Source organism: Chiloscyllium punctatum, chromosome 1 (genome assembly GCF_047496795.1).
Source record: "Chiloscyllium punctatum isolate Juve2018m chromosome 1, sChiPun1.3, whole genome shotgun sequence".
NCBI classification, from domain to species: Eukaryota; Metazoa; Chordata; class Chondrichthyes; order Orectolobiformes; family Hemiscylliidae; genus Chiloscyllium; species Chiloscyllium punctatum.
The window spans coordinates 41,879,243-41,897,472 of NC_092739.1; the positions used below are offsets into that span (position 1 = coordinate 41,879,243).

The 18,230-nt window shown below is 42.4% G+C and overlaps 1 protein-coding gene across 1 annotated transcript in view; it reads right to left on the bottom strand.

Moving 5' to 3' along the window:
* LOC140482907 (sodium-dependent organic anion transporter-like) overlaps positions 1 to 18,230 on the bottom strand; it is a 58,552-nt gene that overhangs the window by 34,159 nt on the left and 6,163 nt on the right. The window contains exon 2 of the mRNA XM_072580648.1: positions 6,744 to 6,877. Coding sequence (XP_072436749.1) covers positions 6,744 to 6,877 — 134 coding nt within the window. The remainder of the gene's footprint in view (positions 1 to 6,743; positions 6,878 to 18,230) is intronic.

Genomic DNA, 18,230 nt, shown 5'->3' on the forward strand with positions numbered 1-18,230 from the left:
ATGCTGGATGACACTGGCCTTCAATCCATGAGTGAAGAGTTCATAAGCCATGTGTCATCTCCAGAATATCCTAAGACAAACAGTAAGGCTAAAGTGGCAGCGAAAGTTGTCAAAGGACTTCAATAGAAATTTATCAAATTCAACACTGACTCATACGAGGTAATAGCAAATGGAGAAACACTACTACTGAAGGTTAGGAAGTAGTTTAGTTCAAAGACTAGCATCACACTGCACCCAAAGTACTCTTCCAAGAACAAAAAAAGCTATTGGAGCTCGAGATATTAATGGAAATGAGTAAAAAATACAAGGTGAAATGACAGTCAATTTCCACTTTAATAAATTGCTAAATCTTTTCTAGAGTTGAACATTGCAGAGCCAATCAAAGTGCAAACATTCAATACTCTCAACAAGAGTCAGCCCAAGTAGCATAGAATCAAGGAGTTTCTACAATGCAGGAAGAGGCCATACAGCTTATTGAGTTTGCACCAACCGTCCCAAGGGCATCCCACCCAGACCCAGAACACCACCCAATTCCCATATCCTCCCATTTCCCATGGCTAATCTACCTAACCTGCACATCCCTGGACACTATGGGGCAATTCAATATATCAAGAGTATGGCACTGGAAAAGCACAGCAGGTCAGGCAGCATCCGAGTAGTAGAAAAATCAACATTTCAGGCAAAAGCACTTCATCAAGAATGAAGCCTTATTCCCCAGCATCTGCAGTCCTCACTTTCGCATAGGCAATTTAATATGGCCAATCCACCTAACCTGTACATCGTTGGATGTGCATCTTGGAACCTGTATAAAATATTTGTCACCTCAATTATAAGCAATGAACATGAATGAACCAATATATGGTCACAACCACAGACATATATGGACAACGAGAGAAACTGTTCCTAAACTGCAGACAGCTGAACGGAGATGTGATCTCACCATATGCCGAGTAACGCCAATGTCACAAGTTCAATTCCCGTCCCAGCTGATGTTACCACAGGAAAGTAGAAGTATAGTAGATGGTATGGTTGGGATGGAGGAGGTCAGACTTGACCTCAGTCGGTGAAGGGAATAAGACGGGACAGAAGTACAGATTCCTACATTACCAAGGGGCTAGAAGACTTTCAGAGATATGAGGGCATGTATAGTTGAGGTCAAAATCAATCAGCCATGATCTTATTGAATAACAAAGCAGGTTCAGATGCCTAAGTGGCCGATTCTTGTTCATTGTTTGTATGTTTATACATCAAAGGTAATGGCCTTAGGCCTGGAGCAGCATCCAAAATATTGCTATGTATTTGCCATGTACAAAGTAATCATAAGAGATTATGGAGGTCTAGGGTGGTATGAAGTTAGTTTGTAGATAATGTGGAGTTGGTTTAAAATCTAGGCACAGAATCTGAATTCCATTACATAGGGTACCACCCTCCCCACCACCTTCCTATTTACATTATTTAATTAATAGGTTAGGTTCTTCCATGCCGCACCTAGTCAATCTAGCTGAGGCTCAGCACACAGATGTTACAGAACCCTGAGAACAATGACTTAGTGGGCAGCAAGGTGGCTCACAGCACCAGGAACCTGGATTCGATTCCAGCCTCAGGCGACTGACTGTGTGGAGTTTGCACATTCTCCCCGTGTCTGCGTGGGTTTCCTCCGGGTGCTCTGGTTTCCTCCCACAGTCCAAAGATGTGCTGGCTAGGTGAACTGAGCATGATAAATTGCCCATAGTGTTAGGTGCATTGGTTAGAAATAAATATAGGGTCAGGGAATGGGTCTGGGTGGGTTAATCTTTGGAGGGTCAGTGTAGATTTGTTGGGCCGAAAGACCTGTTTCCATACTGTAGGGAATCTAATCTAAAGAAAGCTCATGTTATCCATGAGGTTTCAGGAGACAGTCAGATCCCTTAGACTAACTAACTCAAATTCGGCGAGTGGTCAGGGACAGGAGGGTGTGGCTGTGAGTGAGGCAGGTAGAGGGATCCAGGAAGTAGAGTTGCAGTAGCCTCAACCCCTGTCCTTGTCCAACAGGTTCAAGAGTTTTGTTCCCTGTGTGGATGGAAATGGGGACTGCAGGCAGGATGAGCTGGCTGGCCACAGCATCTTGGTGCAGGGGGCCATTCAAGTCGGGGGATGGAAGAGCAATGTCATTGTAATTGGGGATAGTGTAATTAGAGGCATAGACATTGTTCTCTGTGACCAGGTTTGAGAGACCCAAATGTTCTGTCGCCTGCCTGGTGCTCGGGTTCTGGATATCTCATCTGGGCTGCAGAGGAACCTGTAGTGGGAGGATAAACATCCAGTGGTCGTGGTTCACATAAGTACCAAAGACATAGATAAAACTAGGGCAGAGGTTCTGCTAAGGGAGTATGAACAGCTAGGTGCTAAATTAAAACGCAGAACCAAAAAGATAATATACTCTGGATTCCGACCTGAGACATGAGCTAATTCGCACAGGGTCAATAAGATTAAGCAGTAAATGCATGGCTCCAAGATTGGTTGGAAGAAATGGGTTGAATCCATGGGACATTAGCACCAGTACTGGGTAAGAAAGGACCTGTTCCAATGGGATGGTCTTCATCTGAACCGTGCTGGGACCAGAGTCCTAGCAAATTGCATAACTAGGGCTGTAGGCAGGGCTTTAAACTTAAAAGGGTTGAGTTACCAGGGCAATTAGAAAACCTGAATTAAGGGAGGAGGTAAGAGTGCAGAACTTGGGAGATTAGATTCCCTACAGTGTGGAAGCAGGCCCTTTGGCCCAACAAGTCCACACCGACCCTCCGAAGAGCAACTCACCCAGACCCATTTCCCTACATTCACCCCTGCCTAATGCACCTAACACTACAGGCAATTGAGCATGACCAATTCACCTGGCCTGTACATCTTTGGACTGCGGGAGGAAACCGGAGCACCCGGAGGAAACCCACGCAGACACGGGGAGAATGTGCAAACTCCACACAGACAGTTGCCTGAGGTGGGAATTGAACCAAGGTCCCTGGCACTGTGAGGCAGCAGTGCTAGTCATTGAGCCACCATGCCATCCATGCTGGGGTTATTAAAAACTCCAGCACAGACACAAATAAGACAGAGTGTATGGAAAGGGTTAACAATCAAACTTCAAGTACACTGGACAAACAAATGACAATGAGAAGAGGGACGGTTAATATAGGACTGAAGGTGTTATATCTGAATGCATGCAGTTTGAGGAATAAGGTAAATGAGTTTGTAGCGCAGATCGATATTGGCAGGTATGACGTGGTGGGCATCGTGGAGATGTGGCTGCAAGGGGATCAGGACTGCGAGCTGAATATTCAAGGATATGTACCCTTTCGAAAAGATAGGCAGGTGGGCAGAGAGGGTGGGGTTGTCTTCTTAATAAGAAATGAAATTAAATCAATAGTAAGGAACATAGTGGGGTCAGATGATATAGAATCTGTGTGGGTAGAATTGAGGCTCCACAAACGTTAAAAACAAAACAATTGGAGTTATGTACAGGCCTCCAGACAGTGGTCATGAGCTGGGGCACAAGATACATCAGGAGATAGAAAAGATGTGTGGGAAAGGCAAAGTTACAGTGATCATGGGGATTTCAATATGCAGGTGGACTGGGAAAATCAGGTTGGTAGGGGATTGCAAGAAAAGGAATTTGTGGAATGTCTACGAGATGGCTCTTTGGAGCAGCTTGTGGTGGAGCCCACTAGGGAACAGGCAATACCCTTTGACAAAGGTCAGTTAGACTCGAAACGTCAGCTCTTTTCTCTCCTTACAGATGCTGCCAGACTTGTTGAGACTTGTTGAGATTTTCCAGCATTTTCTCTTTGTTGGTTTCAGATTCCAGCATCCGCAGTAATTTGCTTTTAATACCGATTTAGTGTTGTGTAATGAGGCAGACTTGATAAGGGAGTTTAAGGTGAAGGAACTCTTAGGAGCACTGATAATAATATGATTGAATTCACTCTGCAATTTGAGAAGAGTATAGAATCAGAGGTAATGGCATTACAGCTGAATAAAGGCAACTACAGACCCATGAGGGAGGAGCTGGGTAGAATTAACGGGAAGAGGAGTCTAGCAAGAGAGACAATGGAATAGCAATGGCAGGAGCTTCTGGGAATAATTCAGGAGATACAGCAGCAGAGATTAATCCTGAGGAAAAAAGAAGCATGATACATGGAGGATGAGGCAACCATAGCTGACTAGGGAAGTCAGGGATAGCATAAAAGCAAAAGACAAAGCATATAATGTGGCGAAGGACAATGGGAAACCAGAGGATTGGGAAGCTTACAAAGACCAACAGAAGGCAACAAAAAAAAAGGAGGGAGAAGATTAAATATGTGGGTAAGCTAGCCAGTAATATAAAAGAAGACTGTAGGAGCTTCTTTAGATATATGAAGGGCAAAAGTGAAGCAAAATTGGATGTTGGGCCGCTGGAAAATGATGCTAGACAATGAGTGGTGGGGATCAAGGAAATGGTTGAGGAACTGAATAATTACATTGTTTTAGTCTTCACCATGCAAGACACAAATAATATCACAAAAATTCAAGAGAGTGAGGGAGCAGAGCTGAGAATGGTGGCCATCACCCAAGAAAAGATGCTAGAAAAGCTGAATGGCCTGAAGGTGGATAAATCACCTGGACCAGATGGACTATATGCCAGAGTTCTAAGGGAGAGAGCTGAAGAGATAGTGGAGGCATTAGTGGTGATCTTTCAGGGAGAGTTCCGGAGGACTAGGAAATCACTAACGTGACACTCCTGTTTAAAAAGGGAGTAACAGGTGGAAAATTATAAACCGTTAAGCCTGATCTCGGTCTTGGGTAAGATTCAGGAATCCATTGTGACGGATGACATTTCTGAACACTTGGAAGTGTATGGTAAAATAAGGCAAAGTCAGTATGTTTCATCAATGAACATCATGCCTGACAAATCTGCTAGAATTTATTTGAGGAGATAATGAGCAGATTAGACCAAGGAAAGCCAATGAATGTTATCTACCTGGACTTCAAGAAAACCTTTGAAAGGTGCCACACAGGACGCTATTGAGTAAGATAAAGGTCCATGCTGTTAGAGGCAAGGTGCTAGCATGGATTGAAGCTTGGCTATCTGGCAGGAAGCAGAGAGTGGGAATAAAAGGGTCCTTCTCAGTATGGCTGTCAGTGACAGGTGGTATTCTGCAAGGCTGTGTTGGGACCACAACTTTTCACTTTATACATTAACGATCTAGATGAAGGAACTGACAGCATTCTGGCGAAATTTGCAGATGATACAAAGATAGATAGAGGGACAGGTAGCATTGAGGTGGGTGGGAGGCTGCAGAAGGATTGGATAGGTTAGGACAATGGGCAAAGCAGTGGCAGATGGAATACAATGTGGGAAATGTGAGATCATGCACTTTGGTAGGAAGAATAAAGGCATGGATTATTTTCTAAATGGGGAGAAAATTCAGAAGTTTGAAGTGCAAAAGAGACTTGGGAGTTCTAGTCCAGGATTCTCTCAAGGTTGAGACAGTGGTTAGGAAGGTAAATCCAATGATGGCATCTATTTTGAGAGGACTTGAATATAAAAGCAAGGATGTAATTCTGAGGCTCTATAAGGTTCTGGTCAGACCGCATTTGGAGTATTGTGTGTAGTTTTGGGCCTCACATCTCAGGAAGCATGTTCTGGCTCTGGAGCGTGTTCAGAGAAGTTTCACAAAAATGGTCCCGGAAATGAAAAGCTTAACACATGAGGAATGTTTGAGGACTCTAGGTCTATATCGGTGGAGTTTAGAGGATGAGGGGGCATCTAACTGAAACTTACAGAATACTGAATGGCCAGGACAGAATGCATGTTGGGAAAATGTTTCCATTGATAGGAGAGACCAGGACCTGTGGCCATAGCCTTAGAGTGAAGGTAAGACCTTTTACAACGGAGAGAAGGAGAAGCTTCTTCAGCCAGAGAGTGGTGAATCTTTGGAATTCATTGCCACAGAAGGCTGTGGAGGCCTGGTCATTAAGTATACTTAAGACTGAGATAGATAGGTTCTTGAGTATGAAAGGGATCAAGGGTTACGGGGAGAAAGTGGGAGAATGGAGTTGAGAAACATATCAGTCATGATTGAATGGCAGAGCAGACTTGATGGGGTGAATGGCCTAATTTCTTATGGTCTTATTCCTTTAGGCTTCTAGCCTTTCAATGAGTACACTAAGCATTCTCCCTGCTCTTTGGAAGAGTATTGAATTCCCTGTTATACTAGAAAGATTTTATGAAAAGTGATAGAGCTGGTTTTCTGGACTGCCTTGGGCATTCAGCCAAGGTCATTTGGAGTCAAACTTATCTCCAAACCAGTGATGAATCCAGAGAACATAAAATTGATTTGGCACCAAAATAAAATTAATGCTGGATTACAAATGTTGATTTCTAAGCATTTTTGGATCAAGCCTTGTTTGAACCTAAAAGAATAAATAATGTAATAATCAAGATAAATTATATTAACGCTGCAATAAAAACAAAATAAAATAATGGGCAAACATAATAGTACGTAATTTTCTCTCCCCCTTTTTACTTTTAAGCTGCTCAGCTCTGAGCAACACATGGTGAAAACATTCTAAAAATGTTACAAACAGTGGAATTTCCAAAATCCCCTGCAATCCCTATCTCCACCCTTCTGTTCATTGCCCATAGCACAGCTACAATACAATAAATAAAGCATGTGAACATGGTTCAAAATTTACTAAACAAAAAGGAATGGACAAATAATTTTGATCACCTATCTCTTTATAAGGTGTTTGTGGCTCGTTGCTGGAATTGTTGAATTCTGACCTCCAAGCAGGTGAGTAAATATAAAGATTCAATGGCATGAAACCAATGGCCAGGATTGTAGAACAGACAGTCATGGTGATACTGCAAAACAGAAGATGGTATTTATATTTCAAAACAGGAATATAAGAAACTTCAATCCCCATCAAAGAATGCTGATTGAAAGAAAGTAATGCTTGGCCTTCGGTTATCCACAAACAAAGCAAGCATGTCATGCGAACCCAGAATTGGCCTTGGGACTTTACTTTCTTTTGAAAAAGGGTACATGAAACACAAGTGTCTCTTAGAGTACGCATAGGGTTTATGCATGAAAGAAACCTGTATTATCCAGCTGGGTCGATTTAAGAAATAAAAACAGAAAGTCCTGGAGACACTTAACACATTGGAAACAGAGTTAATGTTCTGAGTGTATTTTGACTCTTATTTAGCACCCTGAGCTAACAAACTGTTGCAGTGGATTTTGCACGGCACCGGCAATTTTCAATTAATTAACCTTTTTTTCTGACAACTCTCTTTTCCTAAAAAATAATTTTAACATTTTATGTTCTACTAAAGAGTTTAAAAGAAGGAAAGGACATTTAATCATTTAATCCACCCAAAAATATCAAGATCGACTTTTGTTAGGTAAGGATATGGAAAGGAATTCGGAACAGGTAGGCCTCGGCAGTGGAAGTACAATTTAGCCATGATCTTATTGGGTGGAGTAGGACCAAGAGATTGAATGGCCCATTGTCCCACTCATATATCCAATAGCAAATTGTGTAAACTTTTGTGCAGACCTTTTCTGAAGCATTCATTGTGTTAGAATTATATGGTATATAAACTTGTTATGTTTCGGGACTGTGTCTTTAATTCAAGGAAAACTGAAGGTGGCCATGTGACCTGTTCTGTAGTCTGCCTGACAGCAAGCCTAGCAATTTGGTTGGTAGGGATTAAAGGTTGCCTACACTGTTTTACTGAGAAAATGTGCAAATAGTTTATGCTAAGCGGCAATGACAGTACACTGTATAAAATGTGGCTAGACAGTGAATCTCTATATTTCCAGAAATACATTGAGAATGTTACCTTGTAAACTCTTGTGCTTTAAACTGTTCACTTAGTTCTAAGGTGAAAGAGAGTTAGCCTCATGAAGGTATGAAATTAACATTTCTACATGGATACAAGCCACATCAGATTCAGATTGTCATAGAAATGGACTTTCAATGGGTGAGTGTCCATATCACCAAGGGCAGCACAGTGGCTCAGTGGTTAGCACTGCTGCCTCACAGCGCCAGGGACTCAGGTTCGATTCCAGCCTCGGGCAAGTGTCTGTGTAGAGTTTGCACATTGTCCCCGTGTCTGTGTGGTTTCCTCCAGGTGTTCCGGTTTCCTCCCACAGTCCAAAGATGTGCAGGTCAGGTAGATTGGCCATGTTAAATTGCCCATTAATCAGAGGGAAATGGGTCTGGGTGGGTTACTCTTCAGAGGGTCGGTGGTGACTTGTTGGGCCGAAGGGCCTGTTTCCACACTGTAGGAATCTAATCTAAAACATTACAGTTGGGTTAGTCTACCAGACTGTGGGAGAGACAAAGCAGCAAGAGGTCAAAGGTTTCAATGGGTTGCCACACTGGAATGTGGGTTGAAGTTTGTGCTGAAATTGGAAAGGCAAGTTAAAACAATGCTGGAAGATTCACTTAGCTTACACTATAAGAAGGACCTCAAGGAATATACACCACAAAGGGCAGACTGATAGTTAAAATGTTATCAGGCTGAAAAAAGTACAGAAACATACCCTTAGTTGTTAAAAAAAACATTTTGAATGATTTCAGAGATTGAGATGATCAAGGACAGTGTAATGTTTGTTACTTTATGAAGTTTGTTAAGTTTTTTGATTTGAATATGAATTGTTTTTCTGGCTCAAAGTATAAAGTAGCATTTAGTCAATAGACAATAGACAATAGGTGCAGGAGCAGGCCATTCTGCCCTTCGAGCCTGCACCACCATTCAATATGATCATGGCTGATCATCCTTAATCAGTATCCTGTTCCTGCCTTATCTCCATAACCCTTGATTCCACTATATTTGAGAGCTCTATCCAACTCTTTCTTAAATGAATCCAGAGACTGGGCCTCCACTGCCCTCTGGGGCAGACCATTCCACACACCCACCACTCTCTGGGTGAAGAAGTTTCTCCTCATCTCTGTCCTAAATGGTCTAACCCGTATTTTTAAGCTGTGTCCTCTGGTTCGGGACTCACCCATCAGCGGAAACATGTTTCCTGCCTCCAGAGTGTCCAATCCTTCAATAATCTTATATGTCTCAATCAGATCCCCTCTCAGTCTTCTAAACTCAAGGGTATACAAGCCCAGTCGCTCCAGTCTTTCAGCATAAGGTAGTCCCGCTATTCCAGGAATTGACCTCGTGAACCTACGTTGCACTCCTTCAATAGCCAAAATGTCTTTCCTCAAATTTGGAGACCAGAACTGCACACAGTACTCCAGGTGTGGTCTCACCAGGGCCCTGTACAGCTGCAGAAGAACCTTTTCGCTTCTATACTCAATCCCTCTTGTTACGAAGGCCAGCATGCTATTAGCCTTCTTCACTACCTGCTGTACCTGCATGCTTACCTTCATTGACTGGTGTACAAGGACACCCAGATCTCTTTGTACTGCCCCTTTACCTAAATTGATTCCATTTAGGTAGTTATCTGCCTTCCTGTTCTTGCCACCAAAGTGGATACCATACATTTATCCACATTAAACTGCATCTGCCATGCATCTGACCACTCACCTAACCTGTCCAGGTCACCCTGTAATCTCCTAACATCCTCATCACATTTCACCCTGCCACCCAGCTTCGTAACATTAGCAAATTTGCTGATGATATTTCTAATACCATCTTCTATATCATTAATATATATTATAAAAAGCTGCGGTCCCAGTACTGATCCCTGCGGTACCCCACTGGTCACTGCCTGCCATTCCGAAATGGAGCCGTTTATCACTACTCTTTGTTTCCTATCAGCCAACCAACTTTCAATCCAAGTTAGTACTTTGCCCCCAATACCATGTGCCCTAATTTTGCTCACTAACCTCCTATGTGGGACTTTATCAAAAGCTTTCTGAAAGTCCAGGTACACTACATCTACTGGATCTCCCTCGTCCATCTTCAGAGTTACATCCTCAAAAAATTCCAGAAGATTAGTCAAGCATAATTTCCCCTTCATAAATCCATGCTGACTCTGATTTATCCTGTTACTACTATCCAGATATGTCGTAATTTCATCCTTTATAATAGACTCCAGCATCTTTCCCACCGCTGAGGTCAGACTAACTGGTCTATAATTTCCTGCTTTGTCTCTCCCACCTTTCTTAAAAAGTGGTACAACATTAGTCACCCTCCAATCCGCAGGAACTGATCCCGAATCTATCGAACTCTGGAAAATAATCACCAACGCATCCACGAATTCTCAAGCCACCTCCTTCAGTACCCTGGGATGTAGACCATCAGGCCCCGGGGACTTATCAACCTTCAGACCTAACAGTCTCTCCAACACCAATACCTGGCAAATATAAATTCCCTTCAGTTCAGGTCCTTCAGCCACTGTTACCTCTGAGAGATTGCTTGTGTCTTCCCCAGTGAACACAGATCTGAAGTACCAATTCAATTCTTCTGCCATTTCTTTGTTCCCTGTAATATATTCCCCTGTTTCTGTCTTCAAGGGCCCAATTTTAGTCTTAACCATTTTTTTGCCTTTCACATACCTAAAAAAGCTTTTACTATCCTCCTTTATATTTTTGGCCAGTTTACCTTTGTACCTCATTTTTTCTCTGCCTATTTCCTTCTTAGTAATCCTCTGTTGTTCTTTAAAAGCTTCCCAGTCCTCCGTTTTCCCACTTATCTTTGCTATGTTATACTTTTTCTCTTTTAACTTTGCATGTTTCTTAACTTTCCTCATCAGCCACGGCCACCCCTGCCTCCTCATAGGATCTTTCTTCCTTTTTGGAATGAACTGATCCTGCATCTTCTGCATTATACACATAAGTATCTGTCATTGTTCCTCCACTGTCATCCCTGCTAAGGTATTGCACCATTGAACTTTGGCCAGCTCCTCCCTCATAGCTCCATAGTTCCCTTTCTTCAACAGAAATATTGTCACTTCCGATTGTACCCTCTCCCTTTCAAATTGCAGATTGAAGCTTATTGTATTATGGTCACTACTTCCCAATAGCTCCTTCACTTCGAGGTCCCTGATCAATTCTGGTTCGTTGCACAATACCAGATCCAGAATTGCCTTCTCCCTGATAGGCTCCAGCACCAGCTGTTCTAAGAATCCATCTCGGAGGCACTCCACAAATTCTCTTTCTTGAGGTCCAATACCATCCTGATTCTCCCAGTCTAGCTGCATGTTGAAATCCCCCATAACAACTGTAGTAACATCTTTGCGACAGGCCAATTTCAGCTCCTGATTCAACTTACATCTGACATCCAGACTACTGTTTGGGGGCCTGTAGATAACTCCCAAGAGGGTCTTTTTACGCTTAGAATTTCTCAGCTCTATCCATACTGACTACATCCCCTGATTCTAGGTCCCTCTGCGCAAGTGACTGAATATCATCCCTTACCAACATGGTCACCCCACCCCCTCTGCCCATCAGTCTGTCCTTACAATAGCACGTGTAGCCTTGAATATTCATTTCCCAGGCCCTGTCCACTTGAAGCCACATCTTAGTTATCCCCACAATATCGTATCTGCCAATTTCCAAAAGAGCCTCAAGCTCATCCATCTTATCTCTAATGCTTCGTGCATTCATATATAGTATTTTTAATTTGTTACATACCTCACTCTTCCCATCAACCCCTATTTCACTCAACCTTACAGCATGATCCCTTTCAGAGTTTTCTGCCTCATTGATACAGTTGTCTTTCTTGACTTCCCTTGTTCTAACTTTCCCTTCAATTTCCTTTTTAAACATCCAGTTTGTCCCCTCCCCCCCCGCTACTTAGTTTAAACATAGCTGTGTTGCAGTAGCAAACCTGCCTGCCAGAATGCTGGTCCCTAACCTATTAAGGTGCAAACCGTCTCTCTTGTAGAATTTATGCTTACCACAAAACATACCCCTGTGATCCAAGAATTTAAATCCTTGCTTCCTGCACCCGTTCCCCAGCCACACATTCAAGTCCATTATCTCCCTGTTTCTGGCCTCACCAGCCCAAGGAACTGGAAGCAAACTGGAGATAACCACCCTGGACGTCCTGCTTTTCAGCCTTCTTCCTAGTTCTCCGAAGTCCCGCTGTAGTATGTTCCTCCTCTTCTTCCCGACATCATTTGTACCGACATGTACCACCACCACTGGCTCTTCACCTTTGCCCTTGAGGATATCCTGCACTCTGTCTGTGATGTCTTTAACCCTGGCACCAGGAAGGCAACACACCATCCTTAAGTCCCACCTGCTGCCACAAAAACCCTGGTCATCTCTGCTGCCCTGTCCTTGAAGGAAGCATAATTTGTCAAGACATCATGGTCTACTTTTAAAGCCTTGATCACATGAATTAAATCAATGCCAAGAATATTGAAAAGATAGTTAACATCAGCAGTTTGAGCATGGAGTAACCAATCATTGGCTGATAGCATCCAAGATTCCGATAGTTCCAGTGCCTTTGACTCCCAGAATATTAAGGACTGACCATCAGAAAAATATTTTAGTGAAGTAATTTTGCACAATGTCTTCTCTCACTGACGCATGTGCATACCATGATTGACTCTTGATCCTGCCAGAAATCCCAGGCTCAGCTATTTTCAAAGCAACTCCAGTGTTTTCAGCATTGGAGTAGATGCTTAGCACTGCACCCTCTTGCTGAAACATACATGGATCAGCTCATTTCAAACGTCGCATGCAATTGTTACAACTCGCTGGGTGAGAACACTGGAAATCTTGCTATTTCCAGGGTCATCACAGGAGTTAAAGATTTATACAATAAAGGAAGATCCCCAATTCATCAGATTTTCAATAAAAAGCTTAGTACAAGCACTTTGGCTCTAACTATAGGTAAACAGTTATAAACCATTGCCATATAACACTGTTAATTAAATCTCTAATCCCCATATAAATTTGCCTTATACACAGACAGACAGACAGACAGGGTAAAATAAGTTATGGGCAGAGGGAAAAAAGACTGGAAAGACAGTTTAGTAGTCTTTGTTTCCAGGTTGTCCTGTTGAGATGCCCTTTGTGACTTTTCTGTGGCCAGCTCACTGCTTCAGCTGTCTTTCTTCTGATGTTTCCACTGGATGCTGAGACAAAAACACTGCAGATGCTGGAATCCAAAGTAGATAGGCAGGAGGATGTGTTCAGCCACTCAGGAGGTAGAGAAGTCGACATTGCGGTGTAACCCTTGTTCAGGGCTGGGGAGTGGGTGTAGGGGGAGCTGCTAATAAAGGGGGTGGGGGGGGCAGGGTGGCAAAGTGGGGATAGGTGAAGACAGGTAGAGGGTACCACCTGATTGGTCAATGTGAGGAATGAATCTGGTTGGTGGCTGGGATGAATGGAAGGGAGTGGGAGGGCTGTCTGGAAGACTGAGGGAGGAAAAGCACGTTGTTTGAAATAGGTGGGCATCTGGGATGCTCGCGAGTAGAATATCTCCTCATCTAAGCAGATGTCGTGGAGGTCTTGCAGGATATTGGGTGATGGGAGGTGTAGTCCAGGTAGTTATGGGAGTCTGTGGGTTTGTAGTAAACGTCTGTTTGGAGTCTGTCGCCGGAGATGGAAATGGTGAAACCAAGAAAGGGGAGGGAGGTGTCCAAGATGGACCAAGTGAACTTGAGGGCGAGATGAATGTTGTGGGCAAAGTCAAAGAACTGCTCCAATTCAGCTTGGGTGCAGGACGTGGCGCTGATGCATTCATCGATGTAACGGTGGAAGCATTGGGGCACAGTGCCTGTGTAGGTACTGAAGAGTGTCTGTTCGACATAGCTAGCAAAGAGGCAGGCATAGCTAGGGCCCATCTGGGTACCCATGGCCAACCCATTGATTTGGAAGAAATGGGTGGAGTTAAAGGAAAGGTTGTTGAGGATGAGGACCAGTTTGGTGAGGCTGAGGAGGGTATTAGTAGAGGGAGACTGAATGGGTCTTTTGGAGAGTAAGAAGTGGAGCACCTGGAGGCCATCATTGTGAGTATGGACATGTATAGGGACTGCCTGTCCATAGTGAAAATAAAGTGCTGGAAGCCAGGGAACTGGAAGTTAATGAAGAGATGGAGGGCGTGGTTGGTGCCATGGATGTAGGTGACAAGTTCCTGAACTAAAGAGGAGAGGATGGAATCTTGGTAGGAAGAGATGAGTTTGGTGGGGCAGGAGTATGCTGAGATGATGGGTCAGCTGGTGTAGATCTTGGGGAGCAGATAGAACTGGGCAGTGTGGGGCTGGAGTCTATGATTTTGGAGGCAGTGGAGGGGAGATCACGGGAGGAAATGAGGGCATGGACAGTGTGAGTAACTTTGGCCTGATGGGTCACAATGGGTTCGTGGGCAAGGGGGAGGTAGGACATGGTGTCCGCCTCTGTGACATAGAGATCTTTCTCCAGACAACCACTGCCCTGCATTTGTCTGCGGGTTTGATGGTGAACTAGGGATTGGTGCGGAGAGAGTAGAGTGCTGCATGTTTGGAGGGAGTGAGGTTGGAGTGAGTGAGGGGAAGAAGCAGAGTGGCTGGTTCACTCATAGAAATCTCAAATATATCCATTAAAAGTCACAGCTTAGAACAACAGTTGCAGACAAGATAATTTAGTTTCTTTTTCAGGCCTACGGTGAGTTTTAACTACAGAAACAGAGGGACTGTTCCTGAACTCTTGAGTCTCTATATAACTTGTTCCTAGATCCAAGCTGCTCAGCTACCAGGGAACTAATCACACAATTATCAGACAGAAAGTCCTGGTTATCGGTAACTGGTCACTAGTCCATAGACCAATTAAGTTTTATTACAAATAAAAGCTGGATCTGAACACACTCCTTGGCCTCAAATGTCAAAATTTAAACTTCAACTACTGCTTGTTAAAACAGTAAACAATGCGTTTCATGGGTGTCAGGTTACTTGCTTTTCATATCAGCAGCCATCCTTTCAAACATTGGTTTCAAAACAGATTTCTCAATTCAGCCCCCAGTTTTTAAAAACACAAAACGGAATAGCACATTTCTCCATAATGATAAAATATATTCACAGAATCACAGACGGAATTTGATTGTTATATGAAAAGGAATAAAGTGCGTGGCGAACACAGGGAGAAGGCTGGAGTAGCATGGTGCAAATTACTCCGTTGATAAGCCAGCAGAAATATGATGGGCCAAATATCCTTTTTTTATGATATAAAAATTCTGTGAGATACCTGAAAACAACAATTTTTTTTCAAGTGTGTTTATCTATATTTTAAGTTTCTACCTTCTTTCAATCTGTTATATTAATACCTGAATATTTAAACTAAAAATGAATTTTTAATACTTTTAACTTCTTGGTTTGCAACCTATGATTATTTCAACATGATTGACTGCTTACGGACATGACTATTGCTGTGTGCCAAGATGTCATTTGCTTTGGCACCAGATTTACATGGTCATCAGGAAAGGGGCAAGGTCATTAGATCTTAGTAGAACCTTTCTCAGAAATCAGCAGCAAGCATCGTTGCTTTGCAATTGAGTAGAAAATACAGCTCACGTTGTTTCTGCCAGTTCTCTGCCTTAATGAAGTTGATTTTTATCTAGATTTTCTGAGTTCCTGCATTCACCAAGCACTTATCATACCATGAGAACACAGCAGAATAATGCAGTCCATACTATGATTTCCCAGCAACACAGGAAATTACAGTAAACACCCTGTCAGACTTTATTTATGCAGAATGGTCTAACATTACATGTCTGTTATTCATAATCAGGTTCACCATCGTTTTCTGTGCTCACATACCAACCTTGGTCAGTACCACATTAACATGTGATAAATTTTTCAAAATTTCTGTTCTATTTATACTGTATTGTCTCCTCTTAACCACACGAATTTGTCAACAAAAATACAGATCTTTATAATGCAGTAGGTGGCCATTTGGTCCATCATGTCTGTGTCAGCATTTTGCTGATGCAATGCCGTCTTTTCAAAACCATGAAATTCCTAAGTTGGAAATAATTCTCTGCTTTTCCTTAAAATTTGCAATGATCATCATCTCAATCACTCACTATTTGACAAAGCATTCCACATTCTAATAAAACTCTTAAATAAAATAAATTCCCTAATTTCTCTATCCTCATTTTGACAATTTCAAATTGAGATAATCCTTCATTACTAATTCACCAATTTGAGGAAATAGCTCATCTTTTGAGGATATAGTTCATCTTTAATATCACAAAGCTATTCGTAATTTTACATCCCTGTATTAAGGCTCCTTCAAATTTTCTGTGCTCCAGTGAGGACTGGTGCAGTATTCTGAGTCTCTCCTCTTAAACTTAGTTTCCTATTTCTGGCATCATCTTGGTAAATTTACACTTCGAACTCCTCATGCCTTTTAATGTCCTTGTTATAAAGCAGCACCCAAATATTTGTAGCCAAGCAATGTCACATACATTCATTATTACTTATTTACTCTTTTATTCATACCTCTATTCATAAAGTCAAAATTTATTTAGTTTTTATATAGTTTCACCAATATAAACTTTTAGGCAATTATATCTTTGAGCCCCTATATCTTTCAGTGCCTCTTTCCTTTGTAGTGTTTTTTCAAATGAATTTATACTCCCATTCTCCATCAGATTAAGTCAACACATCATTTTGACAATAAACAATGAACAGCAAGAAGTGAGCAATACCATCAAAAACTATTACATCTGACAAATTCAGAATTCTCACCTCATTGTGCAAATTCTAAATGTCAAGCTTTTCCTGCCTGGTATTGACAGAGTATCCCCTTATTTCCAGACCAATCCTTTAATTTGCCTGAGTACCATTTTATAAAATTAATCTAGTAAAAGATATTTCCTTGCATTCCATTCAGAGGCAAGTCAACATCCTTGACACTTGAAACGGATTATCATAAACTTTTATTCTTGCAGCCTTGAGTTTTATTACAAGATAGACCATGGCAATATTCAGTCTCAAAATCTGATATTCTTAGCCATCCACATTATACAGGAGTACAGGAGTTGGGAGGTCATGTTGTGGCTGTACAGGACATTGGTTAGGCCACTGTTGGAATATTGCGTGCAATTCTGGTCTCCTTCCTCTCAGAAAGATGTTGTGAAACTTGAAAGGGTTCAGAAAAGATTTACAAGGATATTGCCAGGGTTGAAGGATTTGAGCTACAGGGAGAGGCTGAACAGGCTGGGGCTGTTTCCCCTGGAGCATCGGAGGCTGAGGGGTGACCTTCTAGAGGTTTACAAAATTATGAGGGGCATGGATAGGGTAAACAGGCAAAGTCTTTTCCCTGGGGTCAGGGAGTCCAGAACTTGAGGGCATAGGTTTAGGGTGAGAGGGGAAAGATATAAAAGAGACCTAAGGAGAAACCTTTTCATGCAGAGGGTGGTACGTGTATGGAATGAGCTGCCAGAGGAAGTGGTGGAGGCTGGTACAATTGCAACATTTAAGAGGCGTTTGGATGGGTATATGAATAGAAAGGGTTTGGAGGGATATGGGCTGGGTGCTGGCAGGTGAGACTAGATTGGGTTGGGATATCTGGTCGGCATGGACAGGTTGGACCGAAGGGTCTGTTTCCATGCTGTGCATCTCTATGACTCTAATACTCAAAGTGTGGCCTACCCAAGGTCTTGTAAAGCTGCAACATGACATCTTGACTCTTGTACACAATTCCTTGACCTATAAATGCCATGTGTTTTCTTTACCACCCTATCTACTTATATGGCCACTTTCGGGGAGCTATAGACTGGAACCCCAATATCTTTCTGTCCATCAAATCTATCCTTAACTTTCTACATCAATCTGCTTCCCTATGTGTGGATGGCTTCCTGACTCCCAGATGGGCTCTGGGCTTCTTTCACCTCCTGTATGAAGGTATTCAGCACTCCATCGGAAAATTGTGCAGCCATTCCCTAGCTTGTGGTTTAAGAAGTGAAGGTTAAATTTCATTGATGTGAACATTGGCTTTCACACATTTTTCTTTTGCTTCTGCAATATTGATATGTAACATATTGTAGCCTTTTTCTGAAAGTAAGACATAAAATATATCACAATTTCTATCCAGCATTGTTTAGCAGTTGGAAGTAAAATCATATTTCTGGTATGATTTGTTTCTGATCAGCCGATAAATTGAGGGCCCATTAACCTCAAGTGTATGTAAAACAACCTCTGACATTATCATAACAAAAAGTAGGTGAATTATCCCCAAATCCCTGATTCATATTCTCTGGTGCTGAATATTGGAAAGGCTATAAGTTTGCACAGGAATTGCAATGCACAGTGTTCATT